A 22,825-nucleotide genomic window follows, 5' to 3' on the forward strand; every position below is an offset into this window, starting at 1 on the left:
TGAGCTTTTAATGTTTTACAGATGTGCCAGACCCACCTGAAGCCCCCCGAATCTTGAGTGTTGGTGAAGATTCTTGCGTTGTCCAATGGGATGCGCCTCGCTTTGATGGTGGTCAGCCAGTCATAGGTGACTTTCCCATTACTACACAGATAGATAGTTCATATTAGATAAGTACACTGTAAAACAAAAAAGTCAACCTTATCAAATGAAATGAGTGTACTTAACTCAAAATCTACTGGACATTAATTCTACTCATTTGAAAAGAGTTTTGAACTCAGTGTTGAAGGTAATGAGTTAACTTAATATCTCATTACTTCAGCTTAAATGGAGTAAGTTCACAGTACTCATGTAGATTAGTTTTTTTAACTCTGGTTTGTAGAAGTTGGTTTCCTCAAATGGTTTGCGCTGCCTTAACCTATTGGGTTTTACAGGACTCAGTTGGTTTGAGTTCTCTTCATTTATTGGGTTTCACTGCGCTCAAAATGCTTTATTTACTCAAATGGATTAAGCTCACAGTACACATTAGGATTAGTTTTTGAACTTAAATGGTTTGTTGCAATAGATTTCCTTAAATGGTTTGAGTTACCTTAACTTTTTTGGGTTTTACAGTGTAATATTGTTGGTGACATCTCATTTTCTTATAAGAACTAAATAACAATTACTTTTCTTGACATACTTTCTGCCATTAAGTAACCTGTTAAACCTACCTATTAGCAAACAATAAAACCTAATGAAAATTACCAAAAAATCTTGCTGAAAAAAGTCCCTTGCTGTAAATGTATTTTCTAACTATATAGAAAATGCATGATGACAACAGTGTGGATTTAATGTCTTTTCAGGTTATGTCCTGGAAAGAAAGAAGAAAAAGAGTTATAGATGGATGAGACTCAATTTTGATCCTTATAAGGAGACCACATTTGAGGCCAAGAAAATGATTGAGGGTGTGCCCTACGAGATGCGTGTTTATGCAGTGAATGCCATTGGCATGTCCCGCCCCAGTGCCGCCTCCCAACCATTTGTGCCTGTTGGTGAGTTTGCTTCGATTTATGACTTTACCTATGTATTTAGGGATTCATTAGTATTCCTTTCCATTTTTAGCCTCTGTTACAGATATCCACATTTAATATGTAATGGCTAAAAAAGAAGTTTTGATTTGCTGATTACCAATTATCTGAAATCTCACCTCAAAATTTTAATTTGTCATTATTCTTTCATCAGTGGAATGTCAGATGTGTTGGAGAATATTGGTAGCCAAACATCTGTGGTTTTCGTTGACGTTGTATTTTTGTCCTGGCAAATTGTGTGCTAGTCTAAAAAGGTCCCTTTCAGTGTAATCAATAGACGTCTTATTGATGTTCTTCCATCCATCTGCTCATCTTTCACCTAATCTTCATGCAAGCTGTGTTGAATGCATTGACATCCATGTAGACTGTTGTCTGTTACAAGACAGCTGATTAGGAAACTATCCTTGGCATCCTCTATAAATAATGGCATGTTAACACTGTGCAAAGCTGTATCTACGGCACTGTCGAAAGAGAGGAGGGAGCAGGACACTGCACTTCCTTTGTTGCTTGTCCTCTCACCGTCACTGCGGCCAGCGGAGAAGACCACAGCAGGTGTAACAGAGCAGACAAACACATTTCAGGAACCTCTACTTAGACAGCAAACCGGACCGAAAGTGATCCAGATGCAAAATGACCAAACCGATGCTCCCCAAGACTGCTGAGAAGAAGCCGGCTGAAGCAGCGCCGGCTGAGGCAGTGCCCGATGTCCCAGAAGAAACCAAAGAGCCAGAAGCACCACCTCCAGAAGAACCTGCACAAGAGGCCAGTGCTGAAGCTCCTGCACCGCCAGCCGAGGAGGAGGCTGCTCCTGCTCCTCCTGAAAATGGAGTTTGTCCAGCAGAAGCAGCACCAACGGGAGAGGAGGGGGCACCACCAGCTGAAGCGCCCCCAGAGGAAACTGCCCCACCACCAGAGCCAGAACCACAGCCAGCACCAGAGCCTGAACCTGTTGGCAGTAGGCGTCCTTTTATAAAAAAAATTTGTGGAGCTTATTAATGCAGCGATTTTAACCATCTTCTGTCTTTTAATGGCTTTTCCGATGCACCATTAAATATTTCAAAGAACCACTTTCTAAGGCATGAAAGTTCTGTCCACATTTAATCTGTGGCCACAGTATTTAACTTGGGCTAAGGTGAGATTAAAACTGTTGTTTTGCTGTATTGAGCCTCTAGGATTTTACTATTTAGGAATTACAATGCAGTTATGTGCATGAATGGTTGAAAGAGATTTGGGTTTTGCAAGCAAACAGGTCCATTGTCAGTAGTGTATCAATATATGAATAACAGCTCATACAATGTCACTTTAAAACCAAGCAGCTTTTTATTGGTTGAAAAGTAAATTAGTCTGAAAAATGGGTCTGTAAACTCTGAAATCTACACTGGGATGTGCTTTAAAATTAACAGACAATTTGCAGAACAACTATACATTCCTAAACCTTATCATTTTACTGTATGTATTAGTCTTAGAAAATATTTAAAGTGAGAAACAATTAAAACATTAGGGTCAGGGATCAGTTTTAAACTCCAAGGAACTTGCTAAGATATGAATAGATGTTCTTGGATTTGCTGCAAGTTCACAGTCTTCATAAATACAGCTTGACCTGGGCATGTCATTGCTGCTTAATTATGGCACAAACATTTCTGACTCAAGCATGCTTGCAAATCACAACAGACAGCATGAATATCTTCAGGAGGCACTTATCACCACAGACCTAAGCTAAACTTGGACTCATGCAAGCAATGTTGTCTATTCTTGACATTACACAAGGGTAGTCTCAAAGGTAAGAGTAGATGGACTTCAATACAACTGAGGTTGCTTCTATAGTTTCCATGGCTGCTTGGTTTGGTGGCAACACAATTGTACAATGGGACTTTAATGGAGACCGCAGCGACAAGTCCAAGTAAATCCAGCCATGGTGTAAAAAGTTGTCAGTACTATCTCTGTCTTGTATGGCTGGGTAACAGTAAATAATACAGTACCCAAAATACATCATGCACAAAGGCTTTCCTTGCTATCAAATGGCAATGCTAATCTTTAGTAGAGTATGATTTCAGAGTGGCTATGTGCAAAAAATGCTAACCAGTTTATTGGCTAAAGTGATAAAGTCTGAATGTGTGTTGGCTGACATTAATCCAACATTTACATGTTGTATTTAGTTTACTGGGTTATAGAAAGTTACTTAAAACTGTATAATAGGACAACATGTCATTCTTTTAAATTTCTGCCATCAGCTCCTACCAGCGAGCCTATTGGCCTGTGTGTGGATGACATCAGCGATACCACCATCTCTCTGAAATGGAGGACACCAGAGAGGATTGGCTCCGCTGAGCTTGAAGGTTATGGTGTTGAGTACTGCAAGGAAGGCTGTAAGTTAAAGTAAAAATAAACCACATTGTCCCATACCTAACATGCTGGGTTGTTTCAAAGCAAGGTTAGGCAAAATATGAACAAACTTTCATTTAATATATTTAATATATTAGGGATGTCCAGATCGTGTTTTTTTGCCCCCGAGTGCGAGTCATTTGATTTTGAGTATCTACCAAGTATCTACCAATACCGAACTGATACTAACACATACAAAAGAATAAAGAGCGAAGAAACAGATCCAAGATCTTATTTTTTTTATTTAATTCACCTTATTTTAACATTCAACTACTTGAATTGACAGTCAAGAACTTTAGTGCAACATTAAATATATAAAAAATAAAATATCAAAACAAATAGTACCCCAACTTAAAATACCCAGCAGGCAATCCCAAGCGTACATATTCCACAGTTTGCTATGTATTGCAATGTTGTTGTCATCAACTTTATAATACCTCCAGATTGCAGAAATACTCTCGCTTTCCGCTTCAAGCTGCTTTCTCTGCTCTACTTTGCCAGCATTTAACCAATAGTGTCTCTGCGACAAAGTGATGTCATGCCGTATACATACATATACTGTATATATACTGCATACATATATATTTGAGTCCTGATCGGGAGGTAACATGCAGTTTAGATTGAATCTGAAACCGTGTGATTGGGCCTGATTTCCGATCATGTGATCGGATCTGGACATCCTTATAATATATATTTATAATTTTACTATTTTATCCAACTTTGGGCTGAAACAACACCACATTGTAAGCAGCAGTGTGAATTGGTTTGAATGTTTTTCAAGTATGGAAGAGTCTAAAAATTCACTAAATATGACTTGCAGATCAAGCTCAGCTGTATTCTATAACAACCAATATTTCTTATGTAATTTATGATGTTTATCCAGAGATTCCTTACTGTTCAACTTCAACTGTTTATCTTTACAAAGGCAGCATTTAAATGAGAAAACAAATCTTTTTAAAAGCATAGCATACACAACTTTTTTTATTTTGTCATCAATTACTCACCATTTACATGTTGAGTTTCTTTATTCTGTTGAAAAAGAAGATATTTTGTAAAATGTTGCAAACCTGTAAATATTACGTCATTAATTAATCTTACATCATACCCGTTTTGTAACTGGATCATACCCAAACTCGAATATATGGAATAGATCCTTCGTGTTCTGTGTCTGAAGCCAGTGTTTCACTGTTTCAGCTGATGAATGGATCCCCGCATTTTCGGGTCTCACAGAAAGGACCTCTGTGATCATCCGTGACCTGCCAACTGGAGAGAAGATGCAGTTCCGCGTGAGGGCATATAATATGGCAGGCCCGAGCGCTCCAGCCACACTGCAACAAGCAGTCACTATCCGTGAAATCATGCGTGAGTTACACAGACAATGACCTTAAAATGTAAGGCTTACAGAATCATTAAAAGGCAATTTCCCTATTCTATAAAATTCCATACACAATAATGCACCATGTTTACTCTATATATTATTATGTTGTGTTACCTCATTGATAATTTGATTTGAGTGAATACTGCAGCACATTATTATTCCAGCATTGGGATGGAAATGGTAAAATGGTGCAGGATTATCGTGTGAATCACTCATGTTCTCTTATTGCAGAGCGGCCCAAAATCTGGCTCCCCCGTAACCTGCGTCAGACACTCATCAAGAAAGTCGGAGAAACCATTAACCTGGTAATCCCTTTCCAGGTGAGAAGTCATCTTTCAGATTGTGTTTTTACAAGCACACTCCTGACAAAATACAGAGCGCTGCAGAATGTGTGAATAATCCATTTGAGCCTCTGATAAATGAAAACCATTTGGACTCATTTCCTGTCAGACGTCCTGTGAGTGATATGGAAGATCCAGCAAAGTTGTGCATTGCCGTATTGGGCAGTGTCGTTTGTCACAGTATGTAACATTGGCTGGCCTCTTTTCATGCAGACTTTGACCTCCAACAGTTTCCATCAGCCAGAGAGTTAGTGTTTAGCTAGACTGTAACTTGTCCACTTGTTTGCTTACAGAACCCAGTTTGTGAAACATATATCTTCGTCCTCTTGCTCTATAAATACACTGAACTCTATGGCTGAAATTGAATGAGGGAGGCTGTGTACAGATGGTAGTCAGTGACATGAGTTTGAACACCACATTAGGAAACTCTGCGCTCTCTCTCTTAATTTTTCTATCTATTTACCTGTCTGTTACTCATTCATCTACCATACTGTCTATCTATTCATACATCCATCAATCTGCCTGTCTCTCCATCCACCACAGACCTGTCTATCTGTTTATTTATCCATAAACTTGACAGTCTGTCTGTCCATCCATTCACTCATCCATCCATTTGCCCATCCATCTATCCATACATCTATGCACATTTCATTCTATCCATTGAATTAACTGTTATCAATCCATCCATTTAACCATCCATACACGACCTTTCTGCCTATCCATTCATCCATCATCTATCCATTTAACCATCCATACACGATCTGTCTGCCTATCCATTCATCCATCATCTATCCATTTAACCATCCATACACGACCTGTCTGCCTATCCATTCATCCATCATCTATCCATTTAACCATCCATACACGACCTGTCTGCCTATCCATTCATCCATCATCTATCCATTTAACCATCCATACACGACCTGTCTGCCTATCCATTCATCCATCCATCCTTCTAACCATCCATACACAACCTGTCTGCCTATCCATTCATCCATCTTTCATCCATTTAACCATCCATACAAGACCTGTCTGCCTATCCATCCATCCATTCATCCATCCATCCATCCATCCATCCATCAGTCTAACCATCCATACACGACCTGTCTGCCTATCCATTCATCCATCATCTATCCATTTAACCATCCATACACGATCTGTCTGCCTACCCATCCATCCATCCATCCATCCATCCATCAGTCTAACCATCCATACACAACCTGTCTGCCTATCCATTCATCCATCTTTCATCCATTTAACCATCCATACAAGACCTGTCTGCCTATCCATCCATCCATCCATCCATCCATCAGTCTAACCATCCATACACAACCTGTCTGCCTATCCATTCATCCATCCAACCATCAATCTAATCATCCATACACAACCTGTCTGCCTATCCATCCATCCATCCATCCATCTATCAATCTAACCATCTCTACACAACCTGTCTGCCTATCCATCCATCCATCCATCCATCCATCAATCTAAACATCTCTACACAACCTGTCTGCCTATTTATTTATCCATCCAACCATCAATCTAATCATCCATACACAACCTGTCTGCCTATCCATCCATCCATCAATCTAACCATCTCTACACAACCTGTCTGCCTATCCATTTATCCATCCAACTATCAATCTAATCATCCATACTCAACCTGTCTGCCTATCCATCCATCCATCCATCCATCCATCTATCCATCCATCCATCCATCCATCAATCTAACCATCTCTACACAACCTGTCTGCCTATCCATTCATCCATCCATCCAACCATCTCTACACAACCTGTCTGCCTATCCATTCATCCATCTAACCATCCATCCATCCATCCATCCATTTAATCAATCCATACATATCTGCCTAGCAATTAATCCATTCATTTAAACATTCATGCACAACCTTTCTGCCTATCCATTCATCAATATTTGGCATAACAAAAGTGTTTCTTTTCATTAATGTAGTCAGCAATTTATTTTTTTAGGGTAAACCCCGACCTCAGGTATCCTGGACGAAAAACGATGAGCCTCTGGATCCTAAATCAGTCAGTATACGGAACAGTGACACTGATACCATCCTCTTCATCAGGAGATCTGAGAGAAAGGATTCTGGGAAATATGATGTTCAAGTGCAAATTGAAAATGTGGAGGACAAAGCCAGTGTGAATATACAGATTGTTGGTGAGTTCCTAGGAATTGTTTAATAGCATATGGTGTCATTCAAACAATAAAAATGCATTTTGCTCTTTTTCAATCTCAGATGTGCCAGGTCCACCCCAAAATTTAAAGGTGATGGATGTTTGGGGCTTCAATGTTGCCCTGGAGTGGAAACCACCTAAGGATAATGGGAACTGTGACATCACAGGCTACAACATCCAGAAGGCTGACAAGAAAACCATGGTAAACCCAAACCTTTGTTTTCTTTGGCATATAGTTATACATACATACATACAGTGAAGTGGAAAATTGTCTTATGTGTTTAGTAAGTTTGCTATACTGCTCACAAACCACATATTATACACTTTTATTGAGGATGTGAAATTGTGTGCCAGCAGGGGGCTAGCTGCAACAAACCCCACCCCCAACCAATTTTTTTCCAGAGATGATTTCTGTCATGTTAGACATTTATTGTCACACTGATTTCTTCTCGATTGATATCAGGTTTTCTGAGTAAATTAGTCACAACAACTTCCTATCTATCTAAGAGCTCTCTTGTGACTTCCTATTATCTTCTAAAAGAGACCGAAACTTAATCTTTTAACAGCTGTACTAACTGACCTAGGGAATTTGAGGGATCACCAAAGTTTTCCCCACCAAGTCAATGTGTAAATAAATGTTATTGACTAGCAAGTTTAATGTTAACCTAAAAGCTTAATGTTAGAACAAACCAGGTGATCAATAGAGTTTGGGATTATATTTGGGATTCCTTTGTATAATTAGCACTTCTTGCATATATTACCTCTTCTTGTTTAATCACTGAATGCCTACTCAATTGTAGGTCACTTTGGACAAAAGTGTCTGCTAAATGTACATATAAATGATAAGATATGTCTTTATAAACCATGTCAACATTGTAACACCCAGGTCATACCCATGATTTGCGTTCTTGTGAATCGCCCAAACCAGTACACTAACAAGTTATTGTGGTATTAGCCAAAAGTTGAGCGTCTTGCTGAAAATGTTCTCCCCTTCTGGCCTCATTATGTACTGGCTGATTCTGTCTAATTTACTGTCGCTGACTATTTATTTAAATCTAGCGGGCTTGGTGTTTTGTATTGCCTCTGGCTTGCTTGGCTTGAGACTAGCAGAGCTGTACATCGATTAAGTTGCTCTTCAGTGTTTCTCCTTTAAGCAGTGACATTTACATTACACTAAACTGAACTTTAACTGTGACAACTGAACTGAAGTTAAGCTGCTTTGACACAATTTAAATTGTAAAAAGCACAATAGGAATATAGATGAATTGAATTGTTGCAGATCAGATGCAGGTACTCATGATTCTTTCAGACCAATCAATGATCTCCAGTGGTGTAAATAACAAATTACAAACACTCAAATTTCTGTAATTTACTAAGTATTTTAAAAAATGTGTGCTTTTACTTTCCGTGAAGCACATTTTTAGGGCTATATCTGGATTTTTACACCACTATTTTCCATCAAACTGCAGTCACTACTTTATATGTTCTTGTCTATGGGGATTGGCTAAAGTAGAACAATCAGTCCTGTGATCCAATGAAATTGCACATAGAAACTAAATCGCATCATCCAGAACAATCTCAAGACATGGGCGCTTAATAAATGCAGCAAACCATTTGGAAGCATTAAAAGTGTCCAAGAACATGTCCTAAATCGTCACACGCAATGACCCAGACACTGTTTAGACTGGATGACTGTTGTATAATGTCTGAAATAGCCTTAAACAATCACTAAATGCACTAAAGAATTTTACGTTTTCACAAATGTGCACAAATTACATGTAAACACAACAGACTTTCACAGTGCAATACTCACTACTTTTTTAAAAGGGCTACTTTTTACTCATAGTTTGAGTAATATTTCCAACAGATACTTTTACTCTACCTGGACTACATTTACTTGAGTAGGATTTTTTTTTTGTACTCTTTCCACCACTGGTGTTTACACGTCACATTTAACGATACTGCTTGCTTGGACCTTCAAATGAAGTCGTACAAAATAAGTGGCACTGTACACAGTGGCACACTCCCCAAAAGTGAGCCATTCCAAGCCATCCATTGCAGTGGAATAAATAAAGTGGCAATAAATACCAATGTTTAAGTGTGAGGGGATTAGAGATATACTTAAACATTTCTATTTTATACAAGTGCAAACTCATTTGAATTGCTCAGAATTTTTAGTGAGAAAAAGCGCAGACACTGGACAAGGATGAAGCTTTTGTAGTGTGCATGTGCATTCTATCAAGTGGACTGAGTTCAAAGCATACTTTGGGCTTTAGAAAGCACTGCTCCCTATGCCAAACACATTTAATAGTCAAACTCACCGTGAGAATCTGAGATAAAGAGAGAGTTTGCAAGCCTGCCATTGTCTATCTAAAGCAGCTAAGCTTGTGATCACTGTAATTGAGTAATGTATGTACACTATTCATCAGTGGCACAGCATTGCAGGGACACCACGAGTTTATGGGCTCTCTTGTGACATACAGTTGGCCAGTGGCACTGAACACTGGTCCAGGGGAACAGCATCCAGAACATCCAGTGCCCAAAGCTCCAAAATGACCCTTGCCGCGGAGCCCACTAGGGCACCTGTGCCCCCTTCGACGCAGGCATGCTGTAATCTTAGCCCATGGCCTTGCCCTGATTTAAGTGCTGTCATTATAGTGCTCTCTTTACCCCTTTGTACTTTCGAGCCACTAAGGTTAGCAGCTAAATAAAAAGCAGCCGGTTTGGGTTTCACCTCACATTGTTACTAGAGCCAGTCTATTCCTCTCGCTGTGTCCACAGCAGCAGGCAGGAAGACACCGAATTATCAGGTTTCACAGGACAATCTCAATCAGAAACCGGAGATGCTCTGCTGCTAAATATAAGAGCACTTTAGGCTGCAGGCCTCCGGGCCACATTCATGCAGCCCATTTACCTGCTTCTGGATCTACTGCTTCTACAGCCACCGTAATCACACAGCGGCTTAATACATGTGCTAAGCGATCCTGCAACGTTTTCCTCATTGTCTATAACAATAGACAGAATGGTTTTAGAGTGGTATATTCAGACATCTGAGAGCCACATGACAATGTTTCAGATTAGCAAGGATAATTGGTGACATACAGTTGTAGCCACATACTGTTTCACAATGAATGTGTGTGTGCTTTTTTTACATCTAATGATTTAAGTGTGAAGAAAAAAATCTGAGGGAATGTTTTTACTTAAATGCAATTCCTTGATGTTCAGACATTTATTTTGTACACATTTGATCAAGCACAATGGCCGTTTTTAATTAGAGATGTTTTAAAACCAGCTAAAACGAAATGCAGAATGCTCAATTCTACCATCATTACACAATATTCAAATAAAATCAATAAGTACAATTAGAACACTCTGACAAAATAATATATTTTAAATAAATTACCATCCAAAAGGTTTAGCTAGTAAGATTTTGTCGTAACTTATGTGAAACAATATTTTGTAATAGTATTAGTTTAATGTATTATAAGTAGTAATGCTTACGTTAAAGCATTCTTGTTGTATTAAATATTAAAATACCATTTTTAATAAAAAAACTGACTCAAAGATCAAGCTCGGAATTATTCATACCTCTGGCAAATTCTAACTTAAAGCATTAATTCAAATGTAAATCCAAGCTGAGAAATATTTTATTTCAACAATGAGGCCTCTTGTACATCGTCTTATTATATTTTGGGAGAAGCCTGTGTCATCTCCAGTCCAAAAAACAAACAACAAAAAACTTGCTGGTTGAATTAAAGCTACTTTAATCATTTGAATTCACAATTTTGACTGGAGAGCCTTTACTGCATATATTCAGTGCTCAGCATATATAAGTAGACCGATCACAAATCTATCTTTTAAATTCATATTTTTAATAGGAAGGCTAAAATATTATATTGGTGCATAAACATTAGATTAATCAGTACTGAAGCCAAATCTGGAGCTTATCTTACAATAACTTTCAATAATGGTAAAAGAAAACTAGTACATCCAAATTTATGTTATAGAAAAATATTAAATACAAGTTTAAAAAAGGGAAAAAGTCAAAAGAAGCAAAAACATTATAGTTGAAATTATGTAGGTTGTATATATATATATATATATATATATATATATATATATATATATATATATATATATATTTTTTTTTTTTTTTTTTTTGCAATATTTAGCTTGAATTTAATTGTATTGTCTTTCAATTTCTAAATATGTTTGGTGACTAATATACTATTTTAATAAATATATCTGTTTAATAAATTTGTTTTGTTAAAATCCACCAAAATACATTGCCTGAAATGGATAAAAATATTCAAAATAGGGTCTACTTAATTATGCTGAGCTCTGTATATTATTTCACACTATAATCAAGGTAAATTATAGTAAAATTAACAGTATGACTATACATACATTTAGCCAATAAGATGCTATTCAAACATCAGCACCAAAACACTAATAAACTTTGTGGCGTCAATCCCCTGAAATTACCTTAAAGTACTGCTCTTTATCCACCTCAAAGAGGCAAAGCACTTTAGTTTCATTATCTATCAAATCTGCTAACATTTGATAAAAGAGTGATGGCTGTAAGGAGATGATCACAGGGAACGTGTTTTTGCTCTTGCAATGTTAAATGATTAATAATTGTTGGACTGCAAATTTTTTGCCCATGGATTCGTTTTTCATGTAAATAAACAGCATGTTTAAAATATATTTTAAGTGGAAGCTTTATCTTCTTAATGTAAAATTAAATACAATAAATTCACAAATATAAAAGCAAGTGGACAAACTAATTATATACAGTTAATTAACCATATTTGTGATTAGACTTTAATATGTTCATGTGCACTACAGAAGGGGTCCCTGGGACTCATGTGGGTCCCTGGTTTTCAAAAGAAGTAATCGCGTTAGAAGTTAAATGATTTTAGACAGATTTTACATCATACGAAAGAAACTTTATAAAACAATATGATTAATATAGTTTTCTTGGCATTGTTCTGGGCCCCCTAATTCCATGGGGCCCTAAGCAGCTGCTTTACCTTGATTATTAGTTAAGTCTGCCCCTGGTTACAAATTATCATAGCAGAAAACAGCCTGAATTAATAATTATATGATTATTTTTCAAATGGTCTCATTCGCACATTATCTTGTAATGTTCATTCACCAGTAATTTAAGCATAAAGACAGGGGCTAATACATATTAATGTATTGCTACAATAATTTTTTGTGTTTTCTTTCATATGTAGGAATGGTACACCGTGTTTGAACAGTATCGTCGCACTAACTGTGTGGTGTCAGACCTGATCATGGGGAACGAGTATGTGTTTCGTGTTTACGCCGCAAATATGGTGGGTCTGAGTCCAGAGCCTTGCCTCTCTAAAGACAGTGCCTACATCCAAAAAACAGGTGATCATTTTCAGTCTTTCTTACTTGTTTTTGATGTAGATCTTGATGTCAGTTTTTTTTTCCCATGAGCCTCACCCAGATCTCCTGATATAGGTTTTGGTTCCCTTCACAGGTATTGTGTACAAGCCTCCTTCCTACAAAGACCATGATTTCTCTGAGGCTCCCAAGTTCACGCATCCTCTCAAAAGTCGCTCAGTTATAGCTGGATACAACGCTACGCTCAGCTGCTCTGTAAGAGGCATTCCTAAGGTGAGCATGTGTACCCTTGATTTTCAACGTTTTGCACAATAGAGCCTCCACTAATACTGGAACCCTTGTTAAATATGAGCAAAGAAGGCAAAAGATTTAAAACTTTTAAACAATGAATACCGTCTTTCAATAATATCGATACAGTATAAGCGAAAGACACTATCACATGTGTCAAACTCAGTTCCTGGAGGGCCGCAGCTCTGCTCAGTTTTGTTCTAACCCTAATTTAACACACCTGATCAAACTAGTTGAGTTCTTCAGGCTTGTTTGAAACCTGCAGGTAAGTGTGTTGAAGCAGGGTTGGAAGTAAACTGTGCAGAGCTGCGGCCCTCCAGCATCTGAGTTTGATACCCCTGCTGTACAGTATATGAACAAAAGAATGTGAACACGACCCTTGTTTGTGCTAGTTTAAAGTCCATGTGAAGCAGAAGTCGCTGAGACTTAAATTTTAGTACGTTGATGTAATGAAACGCAAATAAAATATTGAGTATGGGCGGGGTTTTCTTTTTGTTCATCATTCGCTAATAGCAAACTAATGGTAAGATGGCATGGTTAAGAATATTGTGATTTAAATCATCAAACTGACATCATCGGAGAAGGACTGCCACTCCAACTGTGGAAGCAAATGATCAGAGTTGGAATGAAGATTAAATACAATGGATTTCTTACATTGAATTAACTTGCATGGATTAATTGTTCCCCTAAGGAATAACAATGTGCAACAGCCAATTAAACATTGTAAACTATGCTTTCACACAAACTTTTATGGTATTATCCTATTTATGGTATTATCCTTTACTATTATGGTATTATCCTAATTTATTGTTTAGGAGTCTCCTACAACTTACATGCAGATTTGCAGCCAACCAAGCTCAACTAATATAATTTTCTTTATAATGAGTATTGCATTTTATATAACGAATATTACTTCTCTGTCAACAATGAACATAAACGAGACTCTTCCAGGCATCATCTACAATGTTTGACAGTCAAAGTAGACACATTGTTCTCAGACAGTCAGTGAAAACCATAGGCTGGCATTGTACTATTTTTGACAACCAGCAGAGAGGCTGTGAATTACTCAGGCAGTTCTGAATTGGTTATTTTTTTTGTGAGAAAATGTCTCCATTTATTGACGTCTGAATCTTTGTAGACCATTCACAAAGTGCAGTTTGTTTATGAACTAATTTCGAGAGGATCCCATGCTTATGATCGACCACAGCTAGTCATTAGCTAACACATGCTTGACCAATCAGACGATTAAACTCACAAATAAATAACCAGAGTTTCATACCTCAGTATCTTCATCTTAAAGAATCCCCCCTGCTTTTCTAGATTGGGTGACACGGCGGCCCAGTGATTATCAATGTTGACCCACAGCAAGAATGTCACCGGTTACAGTCCCTACTGAACCAGTCAACATTTCAGTGTGGAGTTTGCTTATTCTCCCTGTACTCGCTTGGGTTTCCCCCAGGTTCCCCAATTTCCTCCCACAGTCCAGAAACACGCGACTTAACTAAATTAAACATGCTAAATTGACATTATAGTTGAGCTCTTAGCAAGCTGTACATTTCCCTGTAGCCATCCCGTTATCTGCCATTAGCTAGAATAAGTCGGGGGAGTTCTCGAGATCTACCTGAGCTCAAACTCCCCTCTTGCCTTGCTAACGGGAGGGAGCCCAGGGCTCGAGGATCTTATAAGCTCTTTCCGGGGACAGCATGCCAAACAATCTTTATTATTAATCATCAGCTATCTGTAAACTCTTGAATAGCTATATGAAGTGTAATATATGAAAAAAAACACAAAAGTGTAGACTAGTCTGCTCTTGATATGTTTGCTAGTTTAGTTTTATAATACTATAAATTTTGCAATCTTACCATTATCTTCAATGATTGGTTTATTAAAAAGAAAATGTATATTAATTGAATCACCCCTATGTTCCAATCCCCTCAGATCTTCATTAATCTTCAGAACACAAATTCTAGACGAAATCTAAGAGCTCTCTCAATCTTCATAGTCAGCAACGGCCTCAGAGAAGAAACCAAAATCTTATTAATTAGTCAATCTAGACATTTGGCAAATTTGAAGACCTTGTAATGTTTTTGAAGTGATGCAGTTTTCATACATCATCATGTTTATGTTTATCATCAATTTTGTGCAGCCTAAAATCACATGGTACAAAAACAAGATGGACATTACAAACGAAGCCAAGTACAGGATGTTCAGCAATCAGGGAGTGTTGACTCTGGAGATCCGTAAGCCGTGCCCATTTGATGGAGGAGTGTACATGTGCAAGGCAGTCAATGACAGTGGGGAAGACCTAGTAGAATGCAAACTGGAAGTTCGCCGTAAGTACACTATGCACAACTCAAGAGTTACCTACAGATTTGCTTAGTATCATTTAATGACCAGTGTTAAATACAGACTAAAATTTGTAATTTAGTAAAAGTTAAAAAAAAAAAATCTGCAAAACTAATGTATTAGCTAATAAATTAGTGAAAACACATTTTTTAAATAGTATTGAAGTCAGCCTAGTGGCTTAAGTGGCTCAAGGTCCTCTATCTCCGCTCCCAATGCTTTCCTGTCTGTCCTCCACTATCCTATTACAATAAAAGGTGAAACCCCCTAAACACTAATTATAATTAGTATTGGAAAAAAATATTTAGTTCTTGTCCTGAGAAAGCAGAAAAAAAATTAACATTTATTATGCATTGGATTATTGGATTATGTTGATTTTCTGCTGAGGATTAACTGTGTAATAATTAATGTCCAAAATAGTTGAGGTTTTAATGTTTTACTTGAGGTGCCTAATGTTTTTGTGGAAACTATGATTTTCTTTTTTATCATTGTTTAAATGAGAGATCTTTTTAACGAACATACTGTAACTGATTTAAATTCTGTATAAAATTTATTTTTAACAATTATTGGTCAGTAAAATTAAAAACTTTTGGTAAAGTTTATGGATTCTTGCCAAGTAACATAAAAAAATTAAAATAAATACTTTTGAACAAGAGTGTAGCTATATTTATGTGCAAAGTACAAATAATAATAAATATTGTTTTACCACCTTTTTATATTGATATATTTTAATTAATGCATTTATTCAGTTTTAAAATAACTTTTTTGGTATTAATTTTACAATTCAGCCAATATCACCAAAAAAAGTGAATTATGGCAAATGTGAGATGTTATGTTGGTCCACAATTAGTGGCATCCCACACTGAAAAAAAAAAAAAAATATTCAAAAATGATTCCTTGGATTTACTAATTTTTTTTAAGTTAAGTGGTTGTAAACAATTTATTTAAGCTGAATTTAAACAAAGTGTAACATTACTGAAGTCGATTTGTTTGTTTAAACTCACGCCATATAAATTGTTAGCAACAATTTTGCAGACATCATTTTTTTTCAGTGCATTTGAATGAAACTCATCTGAATGACCACTAAACATAAAAGCACCTTCTTATGTTGTTTTCATATGAAAGATATATGCTGTGACATATAGATCAAACTCCATTTACATTTCTGTCCATATTTACAATGACAATACATTTTATGAGGCTACTTTGACAAATTTCCTTCAAAACAAAAAAGAAATGGATTACATGTCCTGGCATAAATCTCTAGTTTTAAGTTTGCTGAATAACTGTTGGATTGGACCTGAGATGCGGGTCCAGAATGGATTTCTTTCCAGTGATCCATGTTTCCTGATGTGTGTGTCACACTTTAATACTTCCTCCTTACTTCCTTTTTTCTTCCTCCTTACTTTCCCATCATATCCCCTTCTACCCATACTCCCTCAGTCCGTGAGTAAACAATGAGCTCAAGTTTGCAATGCGTGTGAAGTGTGTCCAAGTGAAGCATGACAGTGTGGTGTGTGTGGACTTTCTCTAACAAAACACTCACGACTCTCAAATCAAAAAATGATTGAACTGTGCCATCATGAACGACATTTCCATTTTCTAAAAGGACTGCAAGTGTAAAATGAAAAGAAGCTTTCAGAAGCAAGAAAACAAAGGTGAACATGCTGTAAAAACGTTTGGAGAAACATCTGATCCACATGAATTCTCAAATTCAGTCCAATCTTTAGGTTTCATTGTTAATTGTTTAGCACTTCATATAAAGTGTTTTTTATTACAAGCACATATACACTCACCGGCCCCTTTATTAGGTACACCTGTCCAATTGCTTGTTAACGGTAATTTCTAATCAGCCAATCACATGGCAGCAACTCAATGCACTTAGGCATGTAGACATGGTTAAGACGATCTGCTGCAGTTCAAATCCCATCAGATTTTCACGCATAACCATCTCTAGGGTTTGCAGAGAATGGTCAGAAAAAGAGAAAATATACAGTGAGCGGCAGTTCTGAGGGCGCAAATGCCTTGTTGGTACCAGAGGTCAGAGGGGAATGGCCAGACTGGTTCCAGATGATAGAAAGGCAACAGTAACTCAAATAGCCACACAATGCACAGCACATCTAACCTTGGGCTACAGAAGCAGAAGACCACAAGTGTATATGCTTAAATATATACTCACAGGCCACTACATTACATGCACAGAGCTAGTACCGAGTTGCCTTCAGAACGGTCTTTATGTCAGTGTGAACTGGAGGTTGCTGCAGACTTTTAATTCTATTTGCTTATGTATTTACAACTGAAATGTATTATTGAGTAGGGGGCAGGGTTTTATTTTAAGCTATCAAAGTTAAGTCATCAGAGCCGAACTTCCATTCCAGAGTAAAAACAAAAATAGTTAGATTTTGATTGAAGTATAATCAATATTATACTATAAATAAGTAAACACCTTCTATTTTGGAAATAGACCCGTTTTACAAGTACCCAAGAGTTAAACAGTAAACTAAAATTTTTTGTATTGAGTCAGGCAGCCTCCCAGTCTGGCAGGAGCACTTATAGCTTAGCTAAGCATAAACCATTGAATCGGATTAGACCATTAACATCTCGCTCTAAAAAACAATTTTTTTAATTTTAAATATTTAATAATATTTTTCATATTCTAATGTTTCTAATTTCTAGGCTGATATTGCTAGGAACTATAATAGCATTCTGGTGTAATAATCAAGAAACTTTGCTGCCGTACCATGGCTGCAGCAGTGCAAAGATATTACGCAAAGCCTAAATATAGTATAAAATAAAAATTAAAACATGTTATTATCTAGTTAACTAGGCAACTGCACAGTTACCAGACCTCAATCCTGTAGAGCACCATGAGCTCATGTTTAAAAAACAAGTTTGAGATTAAGTGAGCTTTGTAAGATGGCAAGTTATAATGTAAAAAATAGCCATCACAAGAGGAGTTTGCTGTGGCCATAAAGGTATGAACATGGTCAGCAACAGTACTTGGGTCGGTTGTGATTTTGAAACAGCTCAGTTGGTTTTGAGCGGGCCAAAGTGATCAAAGTAAAACTCTAGCAGCCGGAACTGTTGATGCAAAGCAGGATGGATTGATGCGTTATGCCAAATGCTGATACCAGTTGAATGTTGCAGCAGAAAGGGAGACACATCCAACCAGGCAACCTGTTTCCCATCTTCTGTTGGCCAATTTTTTTTGGGCCTGTGTGAATTGTTTTCTGTTCCTCTAAGCACTGTCCTGGTGTTCTGCTGCTTTAGCATATCTTCTTCAAGATTTCAATATTAATTTCTGTAAACCACAGAGATGAATTTGTGCTAAAATCCCAGTAAACCAAGCCACATTTAAAGTCATTTAAATCATCTTTTTTCCCCATTCAGATGCTCTGTTTGAAGTTCAGCACAAGGTCTTCAGCACATATTAATTTCCAAATCTATTAAATTACTGCCTTGTAATTGGCTGATGAGTGTACATTGCTTTGATTCCTCTGTTCTGGCATCCTTTTCTCTTTGAAGATGGAAGAGGTTAGGTATGAGGGAAAAATACAAGCAAGAAATCAGATCATTAAAGAAATGAGATCCTAGGGCTGGGTGAATAATCAAGAATAATCTAAATCGACTTTCTAAACCAATAATCAATCTAATTTTTCAAGGGCGATTTTTTTTTTTCAATTTCTTACCTTACCACATGTGGTCATGTGACCACGCTCTGTTTGTTACTATTATGTTACTTTATCTGCGCCAGAGATGCCTTAAGAGCATAACTTCCATTACATCAAAATTATTATTCAAATTAAAACATTTGTTTACAGAAGATGCAAGAAATGCACAGTTTAAAATATTATTTACAGAACATACAAGAGTTATTTTATTTAGAAGAGATACTGCTTATTTTCCACTTTTATTAAGGAAAAACATTGAAAATAATTGATTTTGTTTCCAAAAGTGCAAGTTATTTAGTTTCATTTATTTATAAGAAAAATGTGACTTGGTTTTAAGTAATGTGTGTTTTTTATTTCAGTTGTTTAACGCTGATGTTAAATAATAATAGATAGTGTGCATTTCCTTTAATTATTTTGAAATTAAGTAAAGCACTCTTCATTAAAAATCACTCACTTGTAATATGTGAGCATATTTACTGTACAAAACTTCTCTGTGAACTTTAAACGGCAAAAAAAATCAATCGAGTTAAAATGTTCAATTAATCGAAATTTTATTTTTAGGCCAAATCGCCCAGCCCTATGAGACGCACCCTTGGTCTTTGATTCACCAGATACTGACAGAACTAATGTGTTGCACACACATTTTATGTATACTACCATTCACAACTTTGGAGAAGTACTCATGAAATTTGACTTATTATTAATAGTGACAAATGTGATAAAACGTTTAGTAATTTTAATATATTTTATCATCACACTCTAAATTGTCAGATGATGTTTTACCATTTTGATATGCTGTTCTGCTACTTAAAAAACTTTTTTTCTCATAATTATCAGCTTTAAACAGTTGCCAACTGTTTTAAACCTGATAATTATGATGAAAAAAAAAACAACATTTCTTTTTTAGTTTGCTTGATGTAAAGAAAATTCTGAAAAATAAAATGTTATAATTCTTTCAATTTTGAACCACAGAATCCCTTGCTAAAGTCATATATTTAATGATTTAAATTCATGATAACCCCAAACCTTTGAACGACAGATGCACTAACCAAACCACGTTTTCTTTTCTGTATGACAATCACACTGGACAGTTAACCCTTATTAACAAAAAGCACGTAATCTACATTGAAGTTGTGGCTTTGAATTGCACGTGGGTTTGTTGCAGATCACTCAGACGTATAATGAATTACCGTGAAACATCATTTAGTGTAATTCTACAGTGTAAATGCAGGATGTAATCTAATAACGCTTCTTCCGCTTCGTCGCAGCTCAAGTCACAAAAGAAGACATCAAGAAATGAGAGAGACGTAATGACTTTGGAGAAACTGTCACACTGTCCTCTTTCTGTCTTCTGTCCTGAAACTGATCCCCGTGATCAAATGACAAAGCAAAGAAATATTTCAGTGTTTCTTCTTCATTTGTTTGTGCTTCCCGTTACTCACTCACATCCCCATGGTGTGATTTCCCCCCCTCCCTTCGTTATTGCTTGTGTTCATTTCATTTGATTGTATTTATCATCTCTGCAGTAGAATCTAGTATGGTCACTTCAACACTGTGATATTATATAACATGCTAGATAAATAAAGCTGATGTGTATTGTTCCTGTCTGAATTTTATTTAAACCCCAATGTATGTACATTGATGTTTTAAACTTGTGTTTCAAAGATTCACAATTAAAAATCTCAACGTTTTCCCTAGAGTTTCGAAGGATTTCTGTGAACCATGACACACCGAAAATGCGTCACTCGTTCAGACGCTCGGATTAATTACCTTAGAAACCACAGCCATGGCAGACAGATGTCCGTTCTAAGTTTCCATACATCATGATGACACAGTCTCTCATATATACTAGCCATTGCCGCAGCTATCGAACGCATTCTTTAGGCCCTCGCACGCTTCAAAGTTTGTCCCAGAATCAACAGGCTGCTGGTATTAATGTAACAAAGCCTATACAAAGTCCATCTGGAAGCGTCAACTCAGTGGTTTTAGATGGATAGCATGGCTGGACTGGGTGGCTTAGTTCTGGAATTTTCTCCAGTGGCAATTTAGGGGCAGGTTTGAGAGGATGAAATATTTGAAATGAGGCCCAGACATGCAATGAGGGGTAAAGGTGTCAAAATGACGCTGGACGTTTGTTGCAGATTGAAGTTAAGCAGCTGTGTCTCTCTGTCCTTGCGCACAAAGGTATTTCTATGACCGTTCAAAATAGACAACAAGTAGTACACACTATTAAACAATAACTGGTATGGGAGGTTTTTTTCTGAGTAGCATTTTAAAATAACGGTCATTTAGTTAATAATAGTAATATTATTCATGAATTTAAAAACATGAACAAACAATGAACAATACAGTATTTATTCATCTTTGTCAATGCTAGTTATTGAAAAAGTTTTTAAATGTTAGTTCATGTCAACTCACAGTGCTTAATGTAAAGAAGCACAACTTTGGAATTTAATCATGCTTTTTTAAAGGTTTGTAAATGATTATTTAATGCTTCAAAGAATTGTTAATTCTGGTCAGATTAACAAATTATTTGATTTTTGTAACTGATATCAGTTAATTCAATTATAAATTTCGATTACCTAACTCTTTAGAAGTTAAAACACTGGTATTGGGTTGTAGAAAAAAATGTTATTTAAAAACTGAACACATGAACCCATGTCTCCTTGGGGGAAAAAAAAGAAAAAAAATTTAAATTTTCATTTTATTTTTTATTTGGGGGGAAAAATGAAGTCTAACATACACTACCGGTCAACAGTTTTTTCATGTTTTATTTTTTAAGAAAATTATTCTGTTCACCAAGGCAGCATTTATTAAATGCAGTTTTTTTTTTATTTGTTAAATTACAATTTTAAATAACTGCTTGCTTATTGTATGTAGTTTTAAATTAAATTATTACTCTAGTCATTATTGCTTTAGTTATTAATACCATTAATATTATTAATAATAATAATTCTTATTATTATTAGATTAATTAATATTAGAGTGATTTCTGAAGAATCATGTTATTAAAGACTGGAGTGATAACACTAGAAATTCATCATTAAAATCACTGGAATAAATTAATAAATTAAATTATAAACTACCTTTGAACAGTTAGTTTATAGTGCAATAACATTTCACAATTTTAAAATGTATATTGTATTTTTGATTAAATAAATGCAACCTTCATGAGTAGGAAATGCTTCTTTTAAAACAAGTAGTTTAATTATCTGTAAATCATAAATCCAGAATGCACAGAATTTCAAAGAACATTAGATACTAGATATCATTGACATTTCACAGTAGGGAAAACAAATACAATGAAAGTCTATAGTTATTAAGTTTCCAAAATTTTCTAAATATATTCTTGTGTGTTCAACAGAAGAAACCAAACCAGGTTTGTGACAAGTAAACAATGAGTAAATGTAGATTTGTTTCTTTTGGGGCTGCACTATGATCCTTAAAAAAAGTCATCAAATGATTCTTGTTGGTATATTGTTAATGACTGACATTTTTTGGAAATAATCGAAAAATAAGATATTACTGTCTTTATTTAAAAAAAAAAAAAAAAAAAAAGGGAATAGGCTTTACTTTACTATATATACACATCAGACTTTCTAAAGCATGGGTGCTCAAACTTTTTCTTATGAAGGGCCAAGGTCGTACGCGAGAGGAAAATATAGCTTACCAAACCGTAAAGTTGTCAATTTAAGTACCAATTTATAATTTATAATTCATTATTTAATTTATTTAACACTATAATGTATTGTAGCTTACTTTAAATATATTAATTGTATT

The 22,825-nt window shown here is 36.0% G+C and overlaps 1 protein-coding gene across 2 annotated transcripts in view; it reads left to right on the top strand.

The window, feature by feature from the left end:
• Positions 1-20,646, top strand: part of mybpc3 (myosin binding protein C3) — a 61,099-nt gene extending 40,453 nt beyond the window's left edge. Inside the window, exons 22-33 of one of the 2 annotated variants that reach the window (NM_001044349.2) lie at positions 22-126; positions 840-1,028; positions 3,296-3,430; positions 4,641-4,808; positions 5,056-5,144; positions 7,155-7,350; positions 7,430-7,569; positions 12,608-12,767; positions 12,880-13,016; positions 15,178-15,364; positions 16,818-16,820; positions 20,314-20,646. In NM_001044349.2, the coding sequence (NP_001037814.2) occupies positions 22-126; positions 840-1,028; positions 3,296-3,430; positions 4,641-4,808; positions 5,056-5,144; positions 7,155-7,350; positions 7,430-7,569; positions 12,608-12,767; positions 12,880-13,016; positions 15,178-15,364; positions 16,818-16,820; positions 20,314-20,345 (1,541 nt within the window). In that variant the 3' untranslated portion in view covers positions 20,346-20,646. The remainder of the gene's footprint in view (positions 1-21; positions 127-839; positions 1,029-3,295; positions 3,431-4,640; positions 4,809-5,055; positions 5,145-7,154; positions 7,351-7,429; positions 7,570-12,607; positions 12,768-12,879; positions 13,017-15,177; positions 15,365-16,817; positions 16,821-20,313) is intronic. The other variant, XM_073906621.1, reaches the window with a different exon arrangement.
• The last annotated feature ends 2,179 nt before the right edge of the window (positions 20,647-22,825 follow it).

This window comes from Danio rerio, chromosome 7 (assembly GCF_049306965.1).
Source record: "Danio rerio strain Tuebingen ecotype United States chromosome 7, GRCz12tu, whole genome shotgun sequence".
In the NCBI taxonomy this organism is placed as follows: Eukaryota; Metazoa; Chordata; class Actinopteri; order Cypriniformes; family Danionidae; genus Danio; species Danio rerio.